At 42.8% G+C, this 24422-nt stretch overlaps 2 protein-coding genes across 4 annotated transcripts in view; one reads left to right on the top strand and one right to left on the bottom strand.

The window, feature by feature from the left end:
- Positions 1-70: 70 nt before the first annotated feature.
- Positions 71-12767, top strand: FAM161B (FAM161 centrosomal protein B; the record flags this gene model as incomplete). 2 transcript variants are annotated; one of them, XM_080665799.1, is made up of 9 exons in its annotated part: positions 71-203; positions 3303-3622; positions 4385-4935; positions 6503-6849; positions 7593-7720; positions 9508-9672; positions 9884-9983; positions 10776-10918; positions 11696-12767. In XM_080665799.1, exons 1-9 carry the CDS (start codon positions 153-155, stop codon positions 11832-11834), a joined length of 1944 nt encoding a protein of 647 aa, XP_080521925.1. In that variant the 5' UTR covers positions 71-152. The 2 variants fall into 2 exon arrangements, with proteins under 2 accessions (XP_080521925.1, XP_080521926.1); XM_080665800.1 differs by lacking the exon at positions 9508-9672 and having other exon boundaries at positions 98-203; positions 11696-11834.
- Positions 11643-24422, bottom strand: part of ZNF410 (zinc finger protein 410) — a 43754-nt gene continuing 30974 nt past the window's right edge. The window contains exons 8-13 of one of the 2 annotated variants that reach the window (XR_013960462.1): positions 22922-23011; positions 22332-22457; positions 21028-21168; positions 20542-20746; positions 19459-19586; positions 12766-13922 (exon numbers count right to left, since the gene is read on the bottom strand). Coding sequence is in view for 1 of the 2 variants with exons in the window: in XM_080665833.1 (XP_080521959.1) it covers positions 13884-13922; positions 19459-19586; positions 21028-21168; positions 22332-22457; positions 22922-23011 (524 nt within the window). In the remaining variant the exon portion in view is untranslated. Of the gene's footprint in view, positions 13923-19458; positions 19587-20541; positions 20747-21027; positions 21169-22331; positions 22458-22921; positions 23012-24422 lie in introns of both variants that reach the window. The other variant, XM_080665833.1, reaches the window with a different exon arrangement.

Below are 24422 nucleotides of genomic sequence, written 5' to 3' on the forward strand. Positions count from 1 at the left end.
GGCTCCCTGGTAGGGGATTGGTTCAAGCATCCACCTGGGAGTCAATCAGAGCACAAATCTAGAAAGGGGCGGGACTTGGCTCACGTAGTTAGAGCCGCCACCGCAGTCACTGCGGGTGTCGCGGACGCTTCTGTCTCTGCCCCACTGAGAAGATGACCGTGGGGAGGCGGGCGGGAGCCTCCGGCGGCGCTCGGAGCCTTCAGGTGAGGAAGAAAACAGAAGGGGGGAAAATCAGGTCTGGGCCCCGGAAAGGAATGCCTAAGAGAGGAGTGTTTGACGTTGCCTTGGAGACAGACGTAGGGGCGTGTTCCCGAGGGGCATGGGATTAAAATTGGTTGCGTTTAGAACTGCCTGAACCAGAGTCCGATGTCAGGCTCTTCGCAGAACCATGCAATGGCCCTCAGTTTTCGCTTTATTCTCTCAGCTACCCTAGGACTGTCGTAGACTGTTGTCTCCATTTTGTAGAAGAGAAAACGGTGGCACAGAGAGATTAAGAAATTTGCCCCAAGCCCTAGCCGGTTGTCTCGGTGGATAGAGCGTCGGCCTGTGGACTGAAGGGTCCCAGGTTCGATTCCGATCAAGGGCATGTACCTTGGTTGCAGGCACATCCCCAGTAGGGGGTATGCAGGAGGCAGCTGATCGATGTTTCTCTCTCATCGATGTTTCTAATTCTCTGTCCCTCTCCCTTCCTCTCTGTATAAAACCAATAAAGTATATTTAAAAAAAAAAAGAAATGTGCCCCAAAATCCATATAAACAGAAAGTAGAATGGTGATTGCTTAGGGCCGGCGGGGAAGTATGAGGGGTGAGCTGGGAAGTGAGGTGGGGAAGGGTTGGGAAGATTGGGGAAAACAGGGAGTGACTGCTAAATGGTATGGGGCTTCTTTTTGGAGTGATTAAAATGTAAAACTGGTGGTGGTTGCACAACTGTGAATATACTAAAACCCACTGCACACTTTAAATAAGTGAATTGTATGTATTGCATGATGTGTGAATTATATCTCAAATTCCTTTAAAAAGGAAGTTTCCTAAGATCGCACACTCTTCAGCAGCACTCTTCTAAGGTCTAGAGCTGGACCTTAGAAAACCCATTAAAATCATCAGCAAGTCCAGCTGCCGTCAGTCATCCTCTGGTCCCATCCTGGCACCACCACACCTGCCACACTGGCCCTCCTGCTTCTCCAAGAGTCAAGTTTGTTCCTGCCTCAGGTCCCTGCCTCAAGGTCTTTGCTGTTCCTTGAACCCAGAAACGGCTTACCCCAGATCTGAGCAAAGCTGGCTCCTTCTCATCAGTCATGTGTGAATCCCAAACTCCTCCACAGTGAGAAGTGAAAATCATCCCAGGTCTGAGAAAGTACAATTCAGACCATCATAGACAGATAAGGCCAGCAGCAAGATCAGCAGAAAAGTGTTTCTCATAGGACCACACCATACTGTAAAATGACTAACACCCCCTTCTAAATGATGATGCGTACCTATCAATTACTTACCCAGCCCACTTGTTCTTGTCCCCTTTTGAATAAAAATTGCTCAATCATCTATTTACTAAACTGTCCCCTCTTCACAACGGCATCCATTCATAGTTGATCCCTGCTTCCCCTAACTCTCATCAGAATTATTCAGGACAAGATAACCCTAGAAAAAGCCCCTCTCCCACCCTCTTACTATTGGTAAAAGCTACCCCCCTCCCAAGTTCCCTATAATTTTCCATGGTTTACTGCAGCAAGTTAATAAACCTAACTCTGATTATAGTACAAATATACATACCTTCCACAATATATCTCTAACTTTACATAAATATAGTCTTTATCTGATTTTTTTTTAGCCCATCATATAAGGAAAGCTTCCTATAGCCACTCTATAATCCCATAGTTTTATGGATTTCACTGAATTATCATCTTATATCTTCTGTCTTCCTTTACTGGAATGTTAGCTTCATGAAGGCCTTGATATTTCAAGACAAGGCCTTGTCTTGTTCTCAGCTTAATTCCTATAGCAAATTAATCACCTAATTTATATTTTCTGGAGTATTTAAACCCAGTTGGGTTTCCCATATTCTAGGACATTGCTCATTCAGCTAGACCACATTGTCTCTCCTGTTAATTATTCATTCCTAGTGACACAGTGGAAATCAGCTAGAATATGAGGAAAGCAAAGGTGTAGATAAAGCAAGAAAAAGAAGATTGAAAAAAGTTGGTAAAACCCCAATAGGGCAGGGCCCAAAGTGTGGAAAAGGTCATAGGTAGGATTCCTGGAGGGAGCAGAATGCCTGGTGCAGAGTAGGTTCTCTGTAAATGCTCACCACACTGCATGAAGTAGGGACCCAATTTCAGCTCTTTGCGTCTCTTTCCTGTCTTTTGTCAACCAAAGGTTGCTGCCACAATTCAACACCAACGGAAGTCCCCAATTTGGGGTGTGGTACAGGAGAGATTTTATTCAGTAAAACAACTCAAGGGTTGCAGCTCAGTTTGCAAACCTGGGAAACACAATCTGGGCACTCTGCTGGCTTATACAGAGAAGAGTCCCTGATCAGTTTCATGCAAATGAACCATAGACTTCTTGTGTTCTGATTGGTCGGTTAATATGCAAATGAGGATATAGTTGCACAGCTCCAGTTGGATAGGGTAGATCTTCAGCCCATTGGTTGAATTACAGCTCTAGGAGCTCTATTATGAGGGTCAACTCAGATGGCAGCAACACAGTACATGAGGCTGGCAGCTCCAGCTGAGGTTTTCCCTGATATGCCGTGTGGGTGAGGGACCATTGTAAACAATGGCTGCTACACTCTGGTTATGAATTTGAGCCCAGTTAACAACAAGAAGTCGTTGGCAGGTATATTCTTTCTTGGGATTGACACCTTCAACCAAGCACATCCCATATACCAATTTGTGAAATTTCTTTTTTTTTTTTTAAAGTATATTATTATTGATTTCAGAGAGGAAGGGAGAGGGAGAGAGAGATATAGAACCATCAGTGATGAAAGAGAATCACTGATTGGCTGCCTCCTGCACAATCCCCACTGGGGATTGAGCCACAACTTGGGGAATGTGCCCTTGACTGGAATCAAACCTGGACCCTTCAGTCTACAGGCCTGCACTCTATCTACTGAGCCAAACGAGCTAGGGCATGAAATTTCTTTAGAACACATCTTATTTCCACATTGTCTTTCCTGTTAATTAAAATTTTTATTTGTTTCTCCCCAGTCCCTAATATATAGAGGCTTATTCAAAGTGAAATTAACAGTTAAGTTTTGAATAAATTTGAAATTATAGTTTGACTCCGGTCTATCCTATTTCATTTTAGATATTTTCTCCCAAATCCTCCTCAGACACAGAGGCAGAAGAGGAGCTGTCTGGGGATGGGCTGGTTTTGCCTAGGGCTGGCAAACTTGATGAGTTCCTCAGCCTAGAGGAGACAGATTCTACTTCTCCTGACTCAACTGGGAGCTTTTATGAGACCCTGCAAGCACTGAAGCAGAAAGGCAGGTGGTGCCTGTCAGAATCCCTTCATCAGTCTGACCCAGACAGTGATGAGAACCTCTCTGAAGATGATGAGGACCTGGCGAGTTTCTTCCAGAACAAAGGCAGGGGGAAGCCGCAGGTCCAGTACTCACCATCTCCAAGGTGAGGCACTGCAGTTCAACAGCTGCTTCACTGCACAACTCCGACCAAGTTCTGTGTTTCTTCCTCAGTAAAGCAAAGACCACTTTTTCAAGTTGCCACTTACTCAGGCTCTGGAAGAATCAGCTTCCGGATCCAAACATGCGTTCTGATTCCTACCCAGCAGTCCTAAATCACTCTGGGTAACCCTTAGTCACCCGAAGCACTGGAATTGGTTAAACTGATGCCTTTCCCAAACACACTACCTCCCTGAGAATGGCAACAAGATACATTTACCTTGGCCAAGCCCTGTTATGTGTATGTATACTTTACCTCATTTAATATTTATTTTTTCTCCTCCTGATCACCCTGTAAATAGGTATTATTTTGCCATTTTACAGATGAGGAATTGAGGTTCCAAGAGAACCTTGCTGAAGGTCACACAGCTGGCAATTGTGTGAAGCAAGATTTGACTCCAGCTCTGTCTGAATCTAAAGCCCTGCTCTGCACCACTGCACTGTCCCCCTATGAAAATATTAAAATGCAAAGTGGCAATTTTTGGATCAGTTTTGAGAAGAGACTTCTTACTAAGGCTGATAGATGGCCTGTGGGAAGGAGGGAGGCCTGGTTGAGAAAGGCAAAGGCTTAGAGGCCTGTGGGGCTGCAATGTTAGGCTGAGAAGCTAGATGCAACCTGCTGGCAGGTCTAGGGAGCGGGATCTGGGAGGAGCTGGGTCTCCTGGTCACCCTGTCCTCCAGGCACACAGCAGCTGCTTTCTTCCCCCAGGTGTGGCTACACAAGGCGCTGCAGCTCCCTGAGCAACCTACCATCCGACATTCCCAAGGTTCAGTCCCAGCCACCCACAGGCTCCAGGCCTCCTTCCCAGCATAGAAGTCTCAGCTCCTGGGCATCCTCCATCACTGTTCCTCAGCCGTTCCGTATGACGGTGCGTGAGGCCCAGAAAAAGGCCCAGTGGCTGGCCTCACCTGCCTCCTTCGAGCTCGAGAGGCAGCAGGCCCAGAGGCAGGGCCAGGAGGAGGCCGAGTGCCACCGGCAGTTCCGAGCACAACCTGTGCCTGCACATGTCTACCTGCCCCTCTACCAGGAAATCATGGCGCGCAATGAGGCCCGAAGGCAGGCAGGGATCCAGAAGAGGAAAGAACTGCTCCTCTCGTCTTTCAAACCCTTCAGCTTCCTGGAGAAGGAGGAGCAACGGAAGGAAGCCACTCAACAGAGGGAACTGGCTGCCAGTGCTAAGGCCAAGGCCTCCAAGCAGACTGCCACTAGAAGGATCCCCAGGTCCATTCTGGAGCCAGCTCTCGGGGACAAACTCCAGGGTAAAGACAACCTTGCCACCTTGCTGCCTCCTGCAGGGGGTGCAATGGGGATTTAGTCAGGCTCAGGGGTTAGCCTGGCTTGGAGATGAGCTGTTCAGGTGGCCTGCTAGAGGCCCCTCAGTGCAGGCCATGGAGTAGGATGGGTGTATTTACACAAGGGGAACCCTGTAGGGAGCAAGGAACCAGGAGATGTCCTGCAGCACTCCCCACCAGCCTTGCCCTGTTGACATCTCTCTCAGTGAGTGGATGTGAAGGCCTCTGTGGCCGCACTAATAGGAGAACAGAGAACCAATGAGATATCTAAAGACTGGCTTAGACCAATGCCACCTGCCTCTGAGGAAACCTCCCCCATCCTGGTGAGGTACTCATTTCAAGAAGTGCAGCTCAAATAAGACACTCATGCTTTCTTTGCTCATTCAGTAACATGTGCCATGTCCCACAATAGTATTGTTCTAGGGTGAATAAATAGACATGGAGTTTGTGGACATGGGAGGGAGACAGATAAACAAATAACCACAACTGTGATGAGTCATTTGCAAGGATTATAGGGTCCGATGGAGTTTATAACAGACGACCTAACTTAGGGTGTGGTGAGGGGGTGGGAACAGTTAGGGTCCCCAGAGAAAGTGAGCACTGAGGCTGACCCTGAAGGGTGAGCTGTGTTAATTTGATGAAGAGGGAGGAAGAGTGTACCAGCAGAGCTATAGCATGGAGGTAAGAGAAAGCTGAGCACATTCAGGGGTGAAAAGGTAGAGGGTGGAGAGAAGAGGGAGAGGGGAGGAGAAAGGCAGGCACAGGCCAGACCTGGGGCCTTGTGGGCCGTGGGAAGGAGTTTGGACTTCACCCAAGGGCACTGGGGAGCCACTGGAGGGTTTTAAGTAGAGTGGCTCCTGATCAGATAAGAAGTTCAGAAAGATCACTCTGATTGCTGTTGAGATAATTAAAGGAGGAGGTGCAAGACTCAGGGATGCTGATATGACGAGGCTATTTCAACAATTTAGTTGAGAAATTATGAAATTAGTAGCAGGGACAACAAAAAGAGACTGGACTGGAGACAGGTTAAAGTGGAGGAGACGGTGGAACATGTGACTGATAAGATGAAGGAGGGTGTGTCAAGAATGACTTGGATAATGGGCTTGGGCAGTTGTGTGGGTGGTGGGGCCTTTCTCTGAGACGGGAGACCTGGGAGAGGAGCAGGTGACTGGCCCATTCCTCCTGGTCATCCTTCAGGAACCAGAGAAAGCACTCAGTAAATGTGAATGGAGCTGATTCTGCAACCTGATTGGTACCTGGCAGTGTTCTCGTCAACATTTATTAATGAGCTCTCCAGGAAAAAAGAAACAAACACGATTTGTAGTGTTTGCCTTTTTCTGTGGTGTAAATATGCCTATCATGGCCAATTTCAGGCTTCCCCACATGATGTCAACTGGATCACAAAATTCCTGAAAAGTTAACATTTGGTTCCAGCACATTACTGCTAGTGTTTAAAAGAGGGAAAGTTCTCCAAACCTTTTGGTATGAGTCTCGGTCCCTTCTCGCTCATCACTACCCTGACTTTTCTTCACAGAAGCTGAGCTCTTCAGGAAAATTCGCATCCAAATGAGAGCCATGGACATGCTCAAGATGGCCTCCTCCCCCATCATCTCCTCCAGTTGCAGGGCTGACCCACAGCTCCGCACAGCCACCCGAACCTGGCAGGAGAAGCTTGGGTTTCTGCAGACGGACTTTGGATTCCAGCCTCGGGTGAATCCTGCTGTCCCTGACTATGAGGGCCTTTACAGGGCCTTCCAGAGAAGAGCTGCAAAGAGAAGGGACACCCGAGAGGGGACTCGCAGCAAGCCCTTCTTGCTGAGAACCGCCAGCCTGTGTCACACTCAGCGGCCCTGTGATGCTGCCGCCACTGGAGGGAGGAAGGTGAGAGCCCCGGCAGTTGTGGGAGGGTCAAGGGCCTGGAGGCCCGAAATCCAAAGAGGGCCATGTCTCAATGGAAGGCACTTCTCATGGCATTTTTCTATCTTAATTTCTTTTAAAAAAACAGTTCAGCTATAAGCAGATCACAGATCCACAATTCCTATAACCTTAAGACCACAAGAATACTTCTTTTCCTTCCCTCTCTCTAGAGAAATTGAAGAAATAAGTTCAAGCAGGAAGTTGGGATCAATTGTTGTGTCTCTATACCAAATCCAAAGAACTCTTCTCATTTTATTAAAAACTTCAGGATTGCCCTAGCCAGTCTGGCTCAATGGATAGAGCATCGGCCCCTGAACTGAAGGGTCCCAGGTTCTATTCTGGTCAAGGGCATGTACCTTGGTTGCAGGCTCGATCCCCGGCCCTGGGCCCTGGTTGGGGCACGTGTGGGAGGCAATCAATTGATGTTTCTCTCTCACATCGATGTTTCTGTCTTTCCACCTCCCTTCCGCTCTAAAAATCAATGGAAAAATATCCTCGGGTGAGGATTAACAATGAAAAAAACCTCCAGGATTGACATCCAAGTCTGTCCCAATTACTAAACTTGAAATCTCATTACCCTTGGCTTTAATCCCCGGAAAAATGATTCTTAGTCTGATTAGTTTCTGTCTTAACTGAAATTGATTCCAGCTAAGATGGAACCTAATCACACATGCTGTCCCACCAATACCAACCTTTGTTTCCTCTAGGACTCTCCACAGCCACCTGCTGCTCCCCGACCAAGGAGTCGTTCTCTGAGTGGCCTTGCTTCCCTCTCTGCCAACACCCTACCTGTGCACATCCCAGATGCCACCAGGAAGAGGGAGTCTGCAGTCAGGTGAGTGGTCAGGCTGCAAAGACTCATAATGCCCGGATCGTGGCCCACATGATGGAAACCACCCCACTGCTGGGCCTCCTCTCCTGTTACCAGGAAGCCTAAAGGCGTGGAAGGGAATTCTGATCTGGACAGGAATACATGTGGTCCTCCACACTTAGGGCTGTAAAACACCTAGCTATCATTCAGCAAATATTCACGGGGCCTTACTCTGTGCCAGGTAGAAAGTTAAGGCTGGAGATACCTAAGGATCCTATAGTTTAATACCTAATCTGAAATACAGAAAAGCAACGAAGCAACTACCTTATTTTGTTAGTGAGTGCAATGATGAGGGCATACAGAGGACTGTGGGGCACTGGGAAGGCTGGGGCAGGGGACTCTTGTAATAGATGTCTAAGGTGAAACCTGAAGAAAGGAATAAGCCAAAGGCTGGAAAGAAAAGTTTCCAGACAAAGAACAACATTGGTAAAGACCTATAGATGAAAAAGGAAGGAACCCATTAGGAGCAGGAACTCAGAGAAGCATGACAGGTGGCTGAGCCTGCCACAGAGATGAGGACCCATTGCACATATTGAAGTTCTCTGAAATTCATCTTGGGGAACTATCAGAAGTCAGATGGGAATCAGGCACCTCCTTATTTTTAACTCTTTAACTGACCTTACTCTGTCATGGCATTGTTCTCATCGAGCCAGCAAGAGTTCTTCCACCAGGCCTCTGAGACGAAGTGAGCAGAGGACCAGCATATTGGTGCTTTCCTGTGGAGCTCACAGAGGAGTAACAACCGACTTGGCCCTTTAAGACCCACACAGATCGTAGAAATGTATTTAGAATCCAATGGATATTTCCCTTTTCCTCAAATTTCATAGAACTACTAAATCAAGGCTGAATGTAGCAATATCCTGAGGTCCCAATTAGATATTATGAACCAGAGGTTGGCCCACCTGCAGAGGATGTCCACAGCTGCTTCCTAGCAGCAGGGAGTTTGACATACTAGCAGATAAAACTTTAATGTCCCCCTTCCTAATCGGTCCACTTGAGTGTAGGCCAAATGCAAGAGTCTTGACTTTTTTCTTTTGGTAGAACTCTCCATACCTTGTAGAATATTTACACAAACAAAGTGCTAAAAGTTGATCCCAAATTGTGCATTAAAAGAAGTCCATTTCTAGTTATCTGTATTCCCAAAGGACCATAAACTCGGGCACCTTCCAGCCCACTGTTTATAGCACAGTTTATACACCAAAGGCAGAGACTTAAAAGTCAGATATCCTAATTCTAACCTTGGCTTCTCCACTGGTATGCTGGGAGGTTTGGGCAAGTGGCTTACCCTGTCTGAGGCTACATCTCTTTGCCTATACAATGAATGCTCCTAGTTCTTAGTTCACAGGGCAGTTATGAGAATTACACAAGATAGTGGGCATAATGCACTTGCGGACTATTTTCACTGGTTCAGGGTACATAATTCAGCTACTGGTAGCTATTAGTATTTTGTTTCAGGATAGACAAGCCTGAATGTTTGGCTACTTAAGTAAGGATATTTTATTCACTTGTTTTTTTTCAGTTTAATGAGATACTCTACTGGGTAGAATATCACTGTATCCAGAGTGCTGGGAAGGCATCATATGCCCTTGTATTTGATGCCAGAATCTTAATCTTTCTGAAATGCAGGGAGGTAAATTACCCACCCACCCCCATTCATAGACAACACCAACTTTCCAGAGAGGTTACTAAGATTGCTTTTAAATATCCAAGTTGGTCATCTGTATTCTTTTATCTTTCCCTCCTCCCTTTAGAAGTTCACTTGAAAAAAAGAACAAAGCACATGAGAGTACTCAGTGGTTGGAGATGCATAAAAAGAAGTGTCAAGCAATGTCCAAATCCGTGACCTTGCGTGCAAAAGCCATGGATCCCCATAAAAGCCTGGAGGAGGTATTCAAAGCAAAGCTGAAAGAAAACCGGTCAGTGTCTTCCATGTGTCAAAGGGTAGTGTCTTGGGATCCAGCAGATCATTGGCCTTGAAAACAGCAAAACGGAGTTACTAGGGTAGGCTCCTCTAATGCCAGGCACAGTTAGGAATTTACAGTGTCCATGAGACTTACTCTGTTTAACTGGAATGAAGGGTATTCTGGATTGGAATAAGGCGCATTTTAAAAATCTTATTAATTCCAGGAACAATGACCGTAAAAGAGCAAAAGAGTATAAGAAAGAATTGGATGAAATGAAAAAGAGAATACAAACGAGGCCATATCTCTTCGAACAAGTTACCAAGGTAAAACTAAACAATCAGTCATCTTCTTTCTGTCTTGGATGAAAGAGTTCTTAGACATGAAAGTTTAATATCTAAACATTTCCCTGAAGCTCAGAAAGATTCTAAATTGGGCCCATTTTATTACTACCAAAGTAGTAATAGTAGTGTAATAGTAAATGTTACTTGGGCTAAATTCATCAAAGGCTGGACTCTAAAGACATCTAAAATGGGAAATCTCAATTCCTAGAGTTTTCACTGTAGTCTAGCTTTCAGTATGAATCAGAGTGGGAGTTAGGTCCCATACACACAGTGAGTTTGGCTGTTAGCAAGCACATCTTTAACTTATTAATGTGACTGAAAATCTGGTCTTTTCTGCTGTCCAGAGCCACTGTTCATAGTGGTGGAACATCACCAGCCTCTAGATCTGTGGTACATTGCTAGGTCTCCCAAGGGTTTTTAGTCCATCATTTTCATCTGGACCTCACTTGGTCTTTCAAAAATCTAAGTCCTTGCTTCTCAAAGGTTTGGCTCCCTAATCAATGGCTGGCATCTCCTGGGACTGTTAGAAATACAGAATTGCAGGCCCCATCTGATACCTACCAAATAAGAGTCTACTTTTTACAAAATCTTCAGATAGTTCCTATGCACTTTAAGGCTTGAAAACAAAGCTCGAAGAAATTTCTATGCAAATCTTGTCCCCACTAATGGGAAAGGGGTGGTGGTGAGCAGTATTTTAAGGATATGGGTTAAGTTAGTAATTTAGAATTAACAAGAAATTCACAAGACAGTTACAGATTAGTTTCCATTCCACAGGACCTTGCCAGGAAAGAAGCAGAACAAAGGTATCAAGACACCCTGAAGCAGGCCGGGCTGGATGAAGACTTTGTGAGGAACAAGGTTCAGGGCACCAGGGCTGCACAGTGGAAGGCGCAGTTAGAAGTGCATGACTGTCTCAGGTAATCCCAGATGCTGCTGTCCCCCTGCAGTCCTCCAGGTGCCATCCCTAGTAATGCCCCTGGGAGGACCTTTTAGGACAGCCACTCATATTTTGAGATCACTATTCTGTACTTACAGAATATTATCCAGACATCTCCAGATAACACATTTGAATTTGGAGAGAAGTGCAGTTGTGAATATAACCATTGTAGCCCTAACCAGTTTGGCTCAGTGGATAGAGTGTCGGCCTGCAGACTGAAGGGTCCTGGGTTTGATTCCGGTCAAGGGCATATACCTTGGTTGCAGGCACATCCCCAGTGGGGGCGGTGCAGGAGGCGGCTGATCGATGTTTCTCTTTCAATGATGTTTCTAACTCTATCCCTCTCCCTTCCTCTCTGTAAAAAATCAAAATATATTTAAAAATATATATATAACCATTGTATATTAAGTCTAGATTCCTAAAATTTGAAACATTTTTCTAGTCCAGTTCCAATGCCACCAGTCAAAAGTATTTCCACTCCATGTTTGAAAAATCATGTATATTTTTATTTCCCATAAAATAAAACTGTTTTTCTAGCACTCTTTAAAAATAACTCAGCACCACCTCCTCCATTGAGATCGTACACATCAAAGGGAATAAAGCATCTCTAATATTTTCAATTTTGTTGTCTAATTCCTCTCCCCATTTCCCACCTAGAAATTTCCTTTTGCATCCCATATAATAAAAATGTTGAGACCATCCTTAAGCTTTACATGCTTTAATTAAACATTTTTTCATATTTTTATTTATTTTGCAGCACCCATGAAACTACAAAACTCGGCATCAGAAACCCACAGCAGGATTTAGAAGAACCTCTAGAGCAGCCTACAAGCCCCAAGAAGGAGCAGGAGGAGCTGTCTTATGAATCGCTAGATAATCTCGAACCACCTGCCTAACCAGCACACTTAATTACTGCTTCTCAATAATATTAGCAACTAAAGTGGGGTCAAATCAAGGCAAGGGAAAACCTCGGTTTTGAGTCATGGCTATTCTTGGAGAATGGGGAAAAGAAAAACAGCAGATATCAGGGAATGGTTCAAGCAAATCAAAGTGAAGCTCAGGGTGGAGGGACCATAGCTGAGCTAAGGGTTCTTACTTTGTGCCTCACACTTAAATATTAGGGACAGAAAAGGGCACAAGCCCAAATGCCTACAGAGGCTAGTCAGAAATGGGTTGAATGGGCTGGCTGTAAGGGAGTAGGGGGACAGTAGAGACTGGAGTCTCTGCTGGAATACAGGCCCAGAATTGCCAGATCAACTGCATTTTCAACAGAAGCCAGAAATCTGCATATTGGCAACTAATTTAAAAATTACTTGGAAATACTGTACAGGCAAAATAAAACACCTGGGGGATGACAAGTTTGCAACTTCTAGTGCAGGGTTTCTCAGCCTCAGCACTTTGGACATTTTGGGTCAGATGAATCTTTGTTGGGTGCAAGGACAGGGAGCTGTCCTGTGCAGTGTGGGATGTTTAGCAGCATGCTGGCCTCTATTCACTAGATGCCAGTATTACCCTCCAGTTGTGACAACCAAATATGTCTCTAGATATTGCCAAATGTCCCTAGGAGAGCTGGGAGCAAAATATTCCCAGTTGAAAACCACTGCTCTAGTATAAGAGTGAGGCTACAGGAAGTAAAAACTGGCATTTTAAGAATACAAGTAATTGACATGAACTCAATCTACATAGCACGATTATACAAGTCATTAACAAATTGAGAACTATAATTTATTTAAAAAAGCAGTTCTTTCCTGTTATATATTTAGAATGTTATCTGTGAGCATGTGTGTGTCAGCATGAGGTTCATTTTAAATAAATTTGACAGCCATGATTTTCTACGAGTAAGTGATCTTTGGAATACTTCTAATTATAATTAGATGTTTTCTCAGTAGCTGTAGAGACAGGATAATAGCAAGAGTGCCTACTCTAACAGAAGCACCTTTCTCATTTTTTTTTTTTAAACTTTCTGGGAAAATTCATTGCTAATTTTCCAGACTCGGACATGGTTCTACTCCAGCAATAGCTATCATCTGAGTTTGCTAGTTAGAGATGAAGATGTTCATGTCATGTTCCCCAAGACTCCTGAGCTCGGTCTTAACTGCATGGAATCCTAAGGGTAAATCAATACCTTATCTTAAAGGTGAAGACTGAACTACTTTCTTAATCTTCTAAGAGAACAAGTTCTGTCTAAAACAAGAAGCCAAAGAACTGACTGGGCTATTTTGTTTATTTAAAGGGAAAACAACTGAAGCTCTGAATCATGTGATTTAACTTAAAAAAAAAAAGCCCTTTAAACATGCTACTGTATGTTCCATAGACAAAGAAGCAAAGTGACTAAGTAGAGGTGTATGGGACAAGATAGTACCTCAGCCTGGGCCAAGTAGGGATTCAAGTAATTTATTTTTTTGCAGCCCACTGGCGGAGAGTGTCTTACTCAGGTTGCTAAAGGGAGAATATCACAACAGAACTGACATCACTCCCTTCTCCAAAGCAACAAGGCATCTTGAAAGCTCAACTTCTTGGTGAAGTTTTATGGTTGGTGGCAGGCCTTAGTTCATCCACGTGATAAGACAGCAGAGGCTGGGATGGTCGCTCTTCATAGGAAAATCTCCTCTCAATAGTTATACTGAGATACGTCAGCCAACACATAATCAAATTCATTTTTTGGGAGAAGTCCATCCCAAAATTTTCCAGTGGGAAGAGAGGTAGGTACAGTTACCTAGCCCACATTCCCTGCTTTCTTCCTTTTCTGGCTCAGATGAGAGTCTGAAGAGAAGCTCTCTCGCATTCATCTTCTTTGCCAGGGAAGATGCACAGAGGAAAAAGCGGGGTCTTGTCATTCACAGATTCATTTTGATTCTGGCAGATTGTGAGCCATAAGCAAGTTGTTCCCACTATATGCTCGCTGGGATCAGATAGAGCTGCTCTTCAGGATTCAGTACCCATGCTCATGTCCGTCTTTCAGCTAAATCTCCTTGGTTTAGTAACTGTAAAAGAGTACAACAAAATCTGGAATAGGCTACCAATGAATAAAATAAAAGTAATTCATACTAAGTGAAAGGTTTATGAGTGGGAGTGGGGAATGCACTGCAGGGGCGGAGTCAAGGATATCTAATTCCAAAGCAAGAGCCATGCAGATACTGGCCTTGAGATAGCACTGTGGACACTTCATAATGCTGTCATTTTCACTATGGCAATAAAATGTCCTGAGTCTGTAAGTCAAACTATTGTTCACATATTCGTGTACTTACTGGTCAGTGAAGGAGGAATCTATGACTTACAGGGAAATTAGAAATGGTGAGACCAAAAATCTTATGTCAGTGTTAGCTCAAGTATAGGCTGCAAGTTCAAGTAGAAATAAAAGGAATGGAAGGCTAGTCCCAAAGAGTTCTACATGAGAGCTAGACCCAACTCAGAAGAACTCCAGGGATTCCCTGGGCTTAAGGAATACCTTTCCTGTGATGAAGTGAGACAAGCCTGAGACTCCAGCAGAGTGGCAGCTAACATGGACATTCTGCTCTACACTTTGTTGAAAGGCGGTTTTGTACAATAATTGATGGAACTGGGTTCCATTTTATTATGAAAAGAAAATGAGATAGGAATACAGTGAAATTCAGCATACAAATTTAGCTTATTAAAATCTAATCAGATAAATTATTGACCTGGAGATGTATTTACTTGTTGACCTAAATTTGGATGAAGGTAGTTTACAGAGAATGTAACAGTACAGAATTTAAAGACATTTAAACAAATTAAAGCACAGATTTCATTTGATGCTGTGTGGTAGGGATGTAAGAATGGTATGCTTCTAATCTAGGCCAAGATCCAGATGTTTGAACTCAAAAATTTAGCAATGGCATTTTATGAGAAATGGTATAGAATTTGTAATTTGTTTTATCTGGAAAACATGCTAAGATATAGTCAAACTAGCTGGCAATCACTTATACTGGTTCTTGATTTCAAGAATGTGAACTCGCCCTGGCCAGGTAGCTCAGTTGGTTAGAGCATCATCCAGGTACACCAAGGTTGCAGGTTTGATCCCCAGTCAGGGCACATACAAGAAACAATCAATGGACAAGTAGAACAACAAATCAATGTTTCTATAAATGAATGAATGAATAGAATGTGAACTCCGTGACATGGGACCCCAGTGGGATGACCTGTATTTGGCAGGTCCAAAAGCCCTGAGGTCCCAGTGGGCCTGCATAATGAGTCCTCTGATTCTTGGGAGACCTGGCAATATTGAGGGAAGACAGAAATTGTCCAATCTGCACCATCTGAATGAGGTGTAGTTTTGCTATTATTTTCCATGAAATTTTTGGATACTTGATTTGGTTATTCTGATATTCTTGATAAGTTTTTATTTTTAGAGCATATTTATAGGAGTCCAATTGGTACATCAGTAGATTCTTATAGGTGTAATATATAATGCATGGTGACTTCCAAAAACAGAATTTGGAATGGGCATATGTTGTTTTAGGGTTGCAAATTGCCTTCTCCTTCTCTGGCATCTGAGTCTCCCCAAAGAATCAACCTTCCTCAATGACTGGAGGAATGGTCAGTTAGTACCTAGACCTTGGATGAGGAAGAGGACTAAGGTTGGAGCCTTGGGGGCTTGTAGCTTGAAAGCAACTAAGGTACTGGAGGATGTGATAAGCCTACTCTGAGAAAGGAAAAGGAGGGTGAGCAGTGTTGTAAGAGGAAGGCAGTAATGGTAATAGTGAAGGTAATAATGGTTATAATAATAAAAGTATAATATGCTAATTAGACTGGACGTCCTTCCGGATGAAGCGGGGGCTGCGAGGGAAGCCTGGGTCCTGGGTGCCTGCTGGCAGCCGGAGGGAAGCCCAGGTCCCAGGTGCCAGAGGGAAGCCGGGGGAAGGAAGGCCTACTTTTGCACGAATTTCGTGCATCGGGCCTCTAGTGTGTTAATAAATATACAAGGACCCATGAGGAAAAAGTGATAGTACAGGATTTTTAGTTACATCTAAGGGCAGCACTTCCACTTTGTGTTAATATTTTCCTATTAAGTGTCGGGTTCTTCCATTATGAAACTAGTCACTATAGATCCTTAGTGTTCTCCTAGGGTGAAAGCCGAGTTTTGTTTCTTAGGTGGCCTGCGCTATTGTGTCTGCCTGAGGCTGTAAGTGGGCATCACCTGGACATGGACACTCAGGTCAATTCCATGACCCATGTGCCTAGGTTCAAGAGAACAAATGCACTATTACTGGCCTTTCTGCACACACAAATCAGGCCATATCATACCTCACTTAAAACTATGCACTTGGCTGCCACTGCCCCCAGGATACAATCAGGTCCTGGAAGGCCCTTCAAGACAAGGACCAGCTTATCTTTCCTGTTCCCATTTTTCCATTCCAGCTCCCATCATACTCAATCTTCTGTGGTTCCATAGTTCCCTGTTCCCTCTCATCCTCTGCCTTTGTACACATTGCTATCCTTATGCCTTCCAACCCCTCCCACTTATCCATCAAGATTATTGCTATCATCCCTCAGATCTCAAACACTAAAACTTGCCCTAGCCGGTTAGATAGAGCGTCGGCCTGCAGCCTGAAAGGTCCCAGGTTCGATTCGGTCAAGGGCACATGCCTGGGTTGTGGGCTCAATCCCCAGTGTGGGACATGCAGGAGGCAGCCAATCAATGATTCTCTCTCATCATTGATGTTTCTCTCTCTCTCCCCCTCTTCCTTCCTCTCTGAACTCAATAAGAATATATTAAAAAATATATAAACACTAAAACTTATTCCCTGACTTCCCCCAAGACTAGCACTTACTACAGCATGTAAAAATTTCCAGTTATTGATCTGTCACCCTTCCCATTCTAACCTCTCTGTACAGCACCACTCCAGGGACACCATTTACATAGTTATGGAGTTATAAAAGGTAGAGGTCCCAATTCTGACTAAGTTCTTTGAGGCAGACATTGTATTTTATTTACATTGTACAACTAGTACCCAGTAGAGGGCCTCACACATATTAGGTACAAAATGTATGATGACTAAATTATGATTTTATACATCTGGCATTATTTGGGGTTGCTTGGAGTGCTTCAATTAAAAAAAAAAAAAAAAGGATTTTGCCCAGCCGGTGTGGCTCCGTGGTAGAGTGTTGACCCATGAATCGGGAGGTCACAATTGGAATCCTGGTCAGGGCACATGCCCGGATTGCGGGCTCCATCCCCAGTAGGGGGCGTGTAGGAGGCATAGATAGATGATCCTCTTGTCATTAATGTTTCTATCTCTCCCTCTCTCTCAAATCAGTAACATTTAAAAAGTAAAATAAAATAAAAACTTTAAAAAAAAAGTATTTAGCAGTATAGGGGAGAAAAACTCCAAAGTTTCAAATATAAAAAAGGAAAAGGTTGAGTGTTGCAGATTAGTTTTTTCAGGTAATAATTTGTAAAAGAGAAGACTGAACTGACTTTCAGAGCAACCTAATAGTTGGTGAGAAAAAGTACTTATTTTATAAAAGAAAAGCAAGGGAAAAAGAATTAGGACATCACCATTTTGCAAGCTCTAATGTAAAAATAGATTTAGGTCATGATCAATAATGGTTGCCAAAGTTTTTACTTAACTCACTAGTCAATCTTTTTTTTTTTTAATATATATATATATTTTTTTTAATATGATTTCAGAGAGAAAGGGAGTGGGAGGGAGAGAGAGAGAGAAGCATCAATGATGAGAGAGAACCACTGATCAGCTGTGGGGATTGAGCCCATAACCCAGGCATGTGCCCTCGACCGGAATCAAACGCACGACCCTTCAGTCCATAGGCTGACGCTCTATCCACTGAGCCAAACCGGCTAGGGCTCACTGGTCAATCTTAAGATCGGTAAGAGGAGAACAACTGATTATCATGTGTCTCCTGATGAGATGTCATAGGAAGCAAGAATGCCACGTATGAAATATTCTCTCGGGGGTTAAGGGGAAGTATGAATCTAATCAAGCCTCTAAATGTAATTATCTTTTAGAAAATCTGTGAATAGAAAAATATATTAAATAACAACAGGAGTCTATCAGTCAAAATCAGAACGTCGGAAATTCTATAGGCAGAGTAACCCAATTCCTTAAATAGATAACCATACTGGGAAAAAAAAAAAAAGTGTGGTTGGGTGGAGGGGACTATTTTAAAGAGAATTAAGAATTATTAAGCAATGCAATGTATGGGCCTTGTTTGAATCCTAATTCAAACCAACCAACTATAAAAGATACACTATTCTCTCTATACCCTTTGAACACTTCCATAACAAAGATTTAAAAATAAACAAGGATAAAATAGATAAAGGAAGGCTATATAGGTGAGACATGTTCCAAAGCAATAGCCAGGAGAAGGTAACTTAGGAAAGAACCAATGGACATGTGTGTTACATGCCACTGAATTAGCTCCAACTCCTAGTGAACATAGTGATGTTAGGAGCCCTGCTCAGCTCCTGTAGACTCCACGGCTTCTTTTATAGAGCCTGTCCAGCTGCCTTCTATTTCTCAGCATTATTGTCTTTTCCAAAGAACGCTGCCTTCTCAAGATGTGCCCGAAGTAGGACAACTTCAGTTTTGTCATTTTGCCTCCAGCAATGTTTTAGGCTTAATTTTCTCTAGGACACACTTGTTCATCTTTCTAGTGGTCCAGGGTGTTCATAAGAGCTTTCCTCCACCACATTTCAAATGAATCAATTTTTTTTCCCTCTCAGCCTTCTTCACTGTCAAAGTTTTGCATCTGTATATAGTAATTGGGAATATGAGCCTGTGAGCAATCTTAGCCTTGGTCTCTAATGACACATCTTTGCTCTTAATGATCTTAAAATCCCTCTTTAATTTAGATGATGATTCTCATTTAATAAGCCAGTGAACACATTTCTATATGACCAGTTGGTTCAGCTTGGTATCTTCTAGACATATGACCCTATCAAAATGAACAATTTGCCCTAACCGGTTTGGCTCAGTGGATAGAGCATCGGCCTGCGGACTCAAGGGTCCCCAGTATGATTCCGGTCAAGGGCATGTACCTTGGTTGTGGGCACATTCCCAGCAGATGTACAGGAGGCAGCTGATTGGTTTCTCTCTCATTGATGTTTCTAACTCTCTATCCCTCTCCCTTCCTCGTTGTAAAAATAAATAAATAAAATATATATATATTTTTTAAATGAACAATAATTTTGAAAAATTATTTGTCAGTACTTTTTTTTGCTGAAGTACCACTTATCCAAGGATGTTATTTTCTCTATAAAAATAAAAACAAACTCGTCTCATAGTGAGGCAGAAAACAGAAGGAGCAGATATTCATTAAGGTAAGTGAATACAGAAAATTAAAACTGACCTGTAATTGACCAAGTTCTCAATTCAGGAAACCCTACAACTCAGGCTCCTTTCTGAGCTTAAAAGAAGATATTCTATTCAAAGCTTCTGGGAAGTTGAAATTGGAGAATTTTTCAAATCCTCTGAACTAGATTCCCAATTACTCTCTACATTAGTTTCCACAGGAACAAAACAAGGGCAAGAGACCATTTACCTCTTGTGGATTTACGGCAGTTAAGACAGAAACCTCATATGACTGCCTCCCTGACTGCATGGTTACCAAGTGATGTGTCACATCAGGCACTGAAGACAGGGTACGTGGGGATCCTTCAGCAAGCACCTCTGTGAAACAGCAGAAAAAAATGTTTCAACAAAAAGTGAATCCACAGATACCTACCTGCCTTATCAAGCCTCTTAATTTTAAAACCGTTCCCTGAAAAACTGAATCCCATGTTCCTGTATTTCTTACAAATTAATTCTTATCTAAAAATTATTATCAGTGAATTTGCAAAGTACCGTATTACAAAAGGGGAATGGGAAGAAAAGGCAAAAAATCTTGATATTAGGAGCTGCCCAGTTTTTAATATGCCAATTTAGAGTAATATGGCTTTATCACTGTTAACTGGATTAACGCTGTGTAGGAAACAGGACAAAAGCTGCTTAGGCAGGCAAATCAGGAAACCAGAGGCGACCCTTAAAGCAGTCACCAATGATACAAAGAGCACAATGTGTGCAGGTCAAGAACTTAAACCTAGCCTCACTTCAAAGCTCCTACTCTGTGTCCCTTCCTCCCTTACGACTTCCTTCCTTCAGGCTGGCAAAGTACCTCCATGCAATTTCTGTGCCTCATGCTTCCGTTAGCCTGACTAGTATCATTCATGAAACAGAGGAGAGGTAAGTGTAGAGCACACTCTAAGGCCTTGTCGGCTCCATGGAGAAGTTACACAGAAATGGTCACGTATGCCCCAAATTGACTGAGTACCATCTGAATAACTAAAACACAGATCGCAGACTTATTCAGTGTTCATTAGTGATATCACTATGAAGATCTTTTGGAAATAGTTTATGCATAAACCACTTTGCCCTCAAATTTCAGTTTATTTTAGTGGCTTTTTTAAACTTATACTGCTCTTCCTTACTATACCATATAATTAACATTTGCTTATTACTGTCTTCTGTTTCCCATGTGTAAGTTTTGACTTCTCAACTAGATTTAAGGTCCCTGTCTTCTACTTTTTAATCTTTCCCATGGTGCCAGGCATAGAGTAGGCACTGAATAAATGCATGCTGACCTCACCTGTTACGTTTTTCAGAGAAGAGGGCCTGGCCTGTGTAACTTGGGTGAAATTTCTACACCAGAGTGAAGCAACTGTTTCCTAGAGAGCCCTTTCTTTTCTCCTGAAGATATGGCTTTTGATGGTATGGAGAAATTGCTTTATATCTCCTCTGTAAAACCTGGTTATGTTCTGTTTAAATGTTTTAAAAGTTAAGTTCTTCCATAACTGCAATAGGAAAAATAGAAATAGTTGGGCTAGGATGCTAGGATTATGGATAATCTTCTTCTTAAAAAATTTTTATCTTTATTGTTACATCATCTTTTCAATGAATTTTTTTTTAAAGTTCCATTTATCTACCCCAGAGACAAAGAACACAAATGCTACTCAATCATACCACAGCTACTCACAAGAAATGAAATTAAAACCTCCATTTTGGAGACAACCCCATTCCTTAGTCTCTAGTGGCAGCCCCCTTTCCCCAAATAAAGGAGAGCTGAAATTCTTACCATCATCAACTCCTAGGATAGAATTGGTATTTGGTAGGTTCAAGGACTCTCCACCAAGGCTGGGCTGGGGATTCACAGACACCAGGTTTTTACTGGGTACTGAAGTCTCTTCAAGCAAACTACTGCCCATTAGTGGCTCAGCTGCACAGAGAATAGGATGTGAGACATATACAGCAGTCAAGGCTGCACCTGGTCCCCATTCTTTCACAGGAAGCTTGCCTTTTCTTTCTAAAAATTAACCTGCATTTTGGATACCACCTCCTATTTCACCTACTTTTGAAAGCAAGAATAAGCCTACAAGGAAAGGGTTCAGCCTTATGAATAAACACCCTTGCTTGTGAGCTGGATAATTAGCTTATAAAATAGGATGAATGCCCTTAAAGGAGCATTTGGAGTGAAAGAACTGGTTAAGGAAAGACATGGAAAAGGAATAACAAAAAGTACCAAATTTATGGTAAAAAGGGAGTCATGACTGATAAGTAAAATATGCTTAAACTCTTGTTATACAGAAATCTTTATCGCCGAAACCGGTTTGGCTCAATGGATAGAGCGTCAGCCTGCGGACTGAAAGGTCCCAGGTTCGATTCCGGTCAAGGGCATGTACCTTGGTTGCGGGCACGTCCCCAGTGGGGGATGTGCAGGAGGCAGCTGATCGATGTTTCTCTCTCATCGATGTTTCTAACTCTCTATCCCTCTCCCTTCCTCTCTGTAAAAAATCAATAAAATATATTAAAAAAAAAAATCTTTATCACAGTGATACTCAAATGCTGGTTCATGGATCAGCACTAGTTACCATCCAACTCACTCAGGGAACTTTTAAAACTACAGATTCTGGTATTTTACTTCCAAATAATCTCACTTATCAGATTGTTTTGTTTTATTTAGGGGGAGGAGTAGACAATATGAATATACTGTATATGTTTTAAAAGCTTGTGGCTCAGTGGTTGAGTGTCAACCTATGAACCAGAAGGTTGCCAATTCAATTCCCAGTCAGGGCTCATACCTGGGATGCAGGCTTGATCCCCAGTAGGGGGCGTGCAGGAGGCAATCCATCAATTAATTCTTTCTCATCATGGATATTTCTCTCTCTCCCCCTCTCCCTTCCTCTCTGAAATCAATAAAAATGTATGTATTTTTTAAGAAGCTTGCAAAGGCTTTTACTGTATAGCCATGTTTGGAAACCACTAGCCCATCAAATGAAACCAGGTCTCTACCCAAATCAGAATCAGAAAATTTCCAGGTGACCAGGCATGCCAGTTATTTGGCCAGAAGAAACAGTGCTCTACCAAACCCTGTCTCCTCACCAGTTTGCTCCTGCTCTTGACTCCCAGCTGTTCCCATCTGCAAATGATGCTTTCTCATGTGCACATTCCTGCTCCCACTTTGAGAGAAGGTCTTCCCACAGACTTGACACTGATGAGGCTTCTCTCCTGAAACAGGGACCAGGTTAAAACAGGGGAGCCAAAATGACAAGGTACATTCCTGACAACAAGAAAATGGACTCAAGGGCTAGATGGAGAAGCCCGGAGAATGTTAAATTACATAAGAGGCTGCTCCTTTTCCCACTTCTCACCTTCCCCAGCCTCTCAACCTTCAGTAAGAAGGCAGGAAAAGTACCCTAGGAAGACTTAGCATACTCACTGTTCCCAGCCCCCAGTCCTTTTCAGACCCATTGTTCTGTTGCCTTCATAAAACATCTTTGCTATAAGGTCATGGCAGCCACACAGAATATTTACTTCCCTTTTCAGATCCAGGCTTCCACAGATCTCTAGGATATGTACCATCCTCAAGGATTCCAACCCTGGGTTCACAATATCCCCTTATCCGCTTCCCCGCCACCACTCTCCTGGTCTTCAACATTCACCCTGGTGGTTCTGAACAATGACCGGAGTACCTGAGTGAACCACCAAATGTTTCCGGAGGCTAGAATACTCAGCAAAGGAACGGCCACATCCTTGGGCTTCACAAAGGAAAGGCTTCTCTCCTAGAAACAGAAAATGAGATAGACTCAGTCTTCTGGTGAACTATCTCTCACTCTCTTTTACCACCAACCGTTTTCTGTTTCCAATGACTTAATCTGATTTCTTTAATTCAGGCTATATAATTTCAACTGGGCTATCTAGCAAATGTCGCCTCTCAATGTTCTGCTAGTATACAGCCCACCAGACTGCGCTGCCCTTTTCTCCCTCCTGGCTCAAGAGCTGACCCTCAACTGCACTGACCTACCTTCTTTAGTGACACACCCCTCTGAGAACATCAAGATTAACAGTATGTAATATATGCCGCTAGAATTTTAAACTTATATAACAATTCTCTTTAAGAATCAGTTTCTAGCCCTAACTGGTTTGGCTCAGTGGATAGAGCGTCGGCCTGTGGACTCAAGGGTCCCTGGTTTGATTCCGGTCAAGGGCATGTACCTTGGTTGCGGGCACATCCCCAGTAGAGAGTGTGCAGGAGGCAGCTGATCGATGTTTCTCCCTCATCGATGTTTCTAACTCTCTATCTCTCTCCCTTCCTTTCTGTAAAAAATCAATAAAATATATATATTTTTAAAAAAGAATCAGTTTCTAGATCCATTAAAAAACAGATTTTTAAAGTTATAAAGTAGATATTATATATTTTCATTTTATAAAAAAACAAAAACACGTTTAGTCAAAGGTACACAAAAAAAATCTATAAAACATGTTAAAAGTAGTGGTATTATAGATTACTTATTTTCTTTCCGCTTTTCTGTAAATTTTTTCTACAATATTACTTATTTAAAAATCAAACATGCATGGAAAAAACTGAGTAAGGCCTGTGCACTGGCAGTACTGTTAACATCCTGGTTTTGATATTGCACTATGACTGTATAAGATATCACTTTCTGGGGACGTGGAGGAAGAACACACAGAACTTCTTGTACTATTTTTGCAATTTCCTGTAAGTCTATAATTTTTTCAAAATAGAAAGTGAAAAAAATCAGATGTAGTCTCTATCCTTTAAGGGTCACAGACTAGTGTGAGAGAGATAAGTGTATTTATAAATAACATCAATATAAATTCTTGTACAAAAAGGGCTATAAGCATTTGGAGAGGGAAGAGACTCTGATTGTGATAATTTTTTTTAAAGAAGCTAAATTTAAGCTGGTCTTAAAAGATGACAAGGATGGAAGGAAATTCCAGGCACACGGAATAGCATAAGCAGAGCCTTGAAACTAAGAGTGCCCAGGGCAAGTTCAGAAAACAACAAGTGTGAAATAATAAATATATACATTGGTCTCTGCCCCTGGTTCTCCACACAGAGCTCCTACAATTCTTATAAATAAGGGTACTAGGAGACTCTTTTGTTCTATCATTTAGTCTTTAATCCCAGTTGCTGATGCAGGTTTCCTAACACCCTTGTAAATTTCTTAA

This window comes from Plecotus auritus, assembly GCF_963455305.1.
Source record: "Plecotus auritus genome assembly, chromosome: 1".
Lineage (NCBI taxonomy): Eukaryota > Metazoa > Chordata > Mammalia > Chiroptera > Vespertilionidae > Plecotus > Plecotus auritus.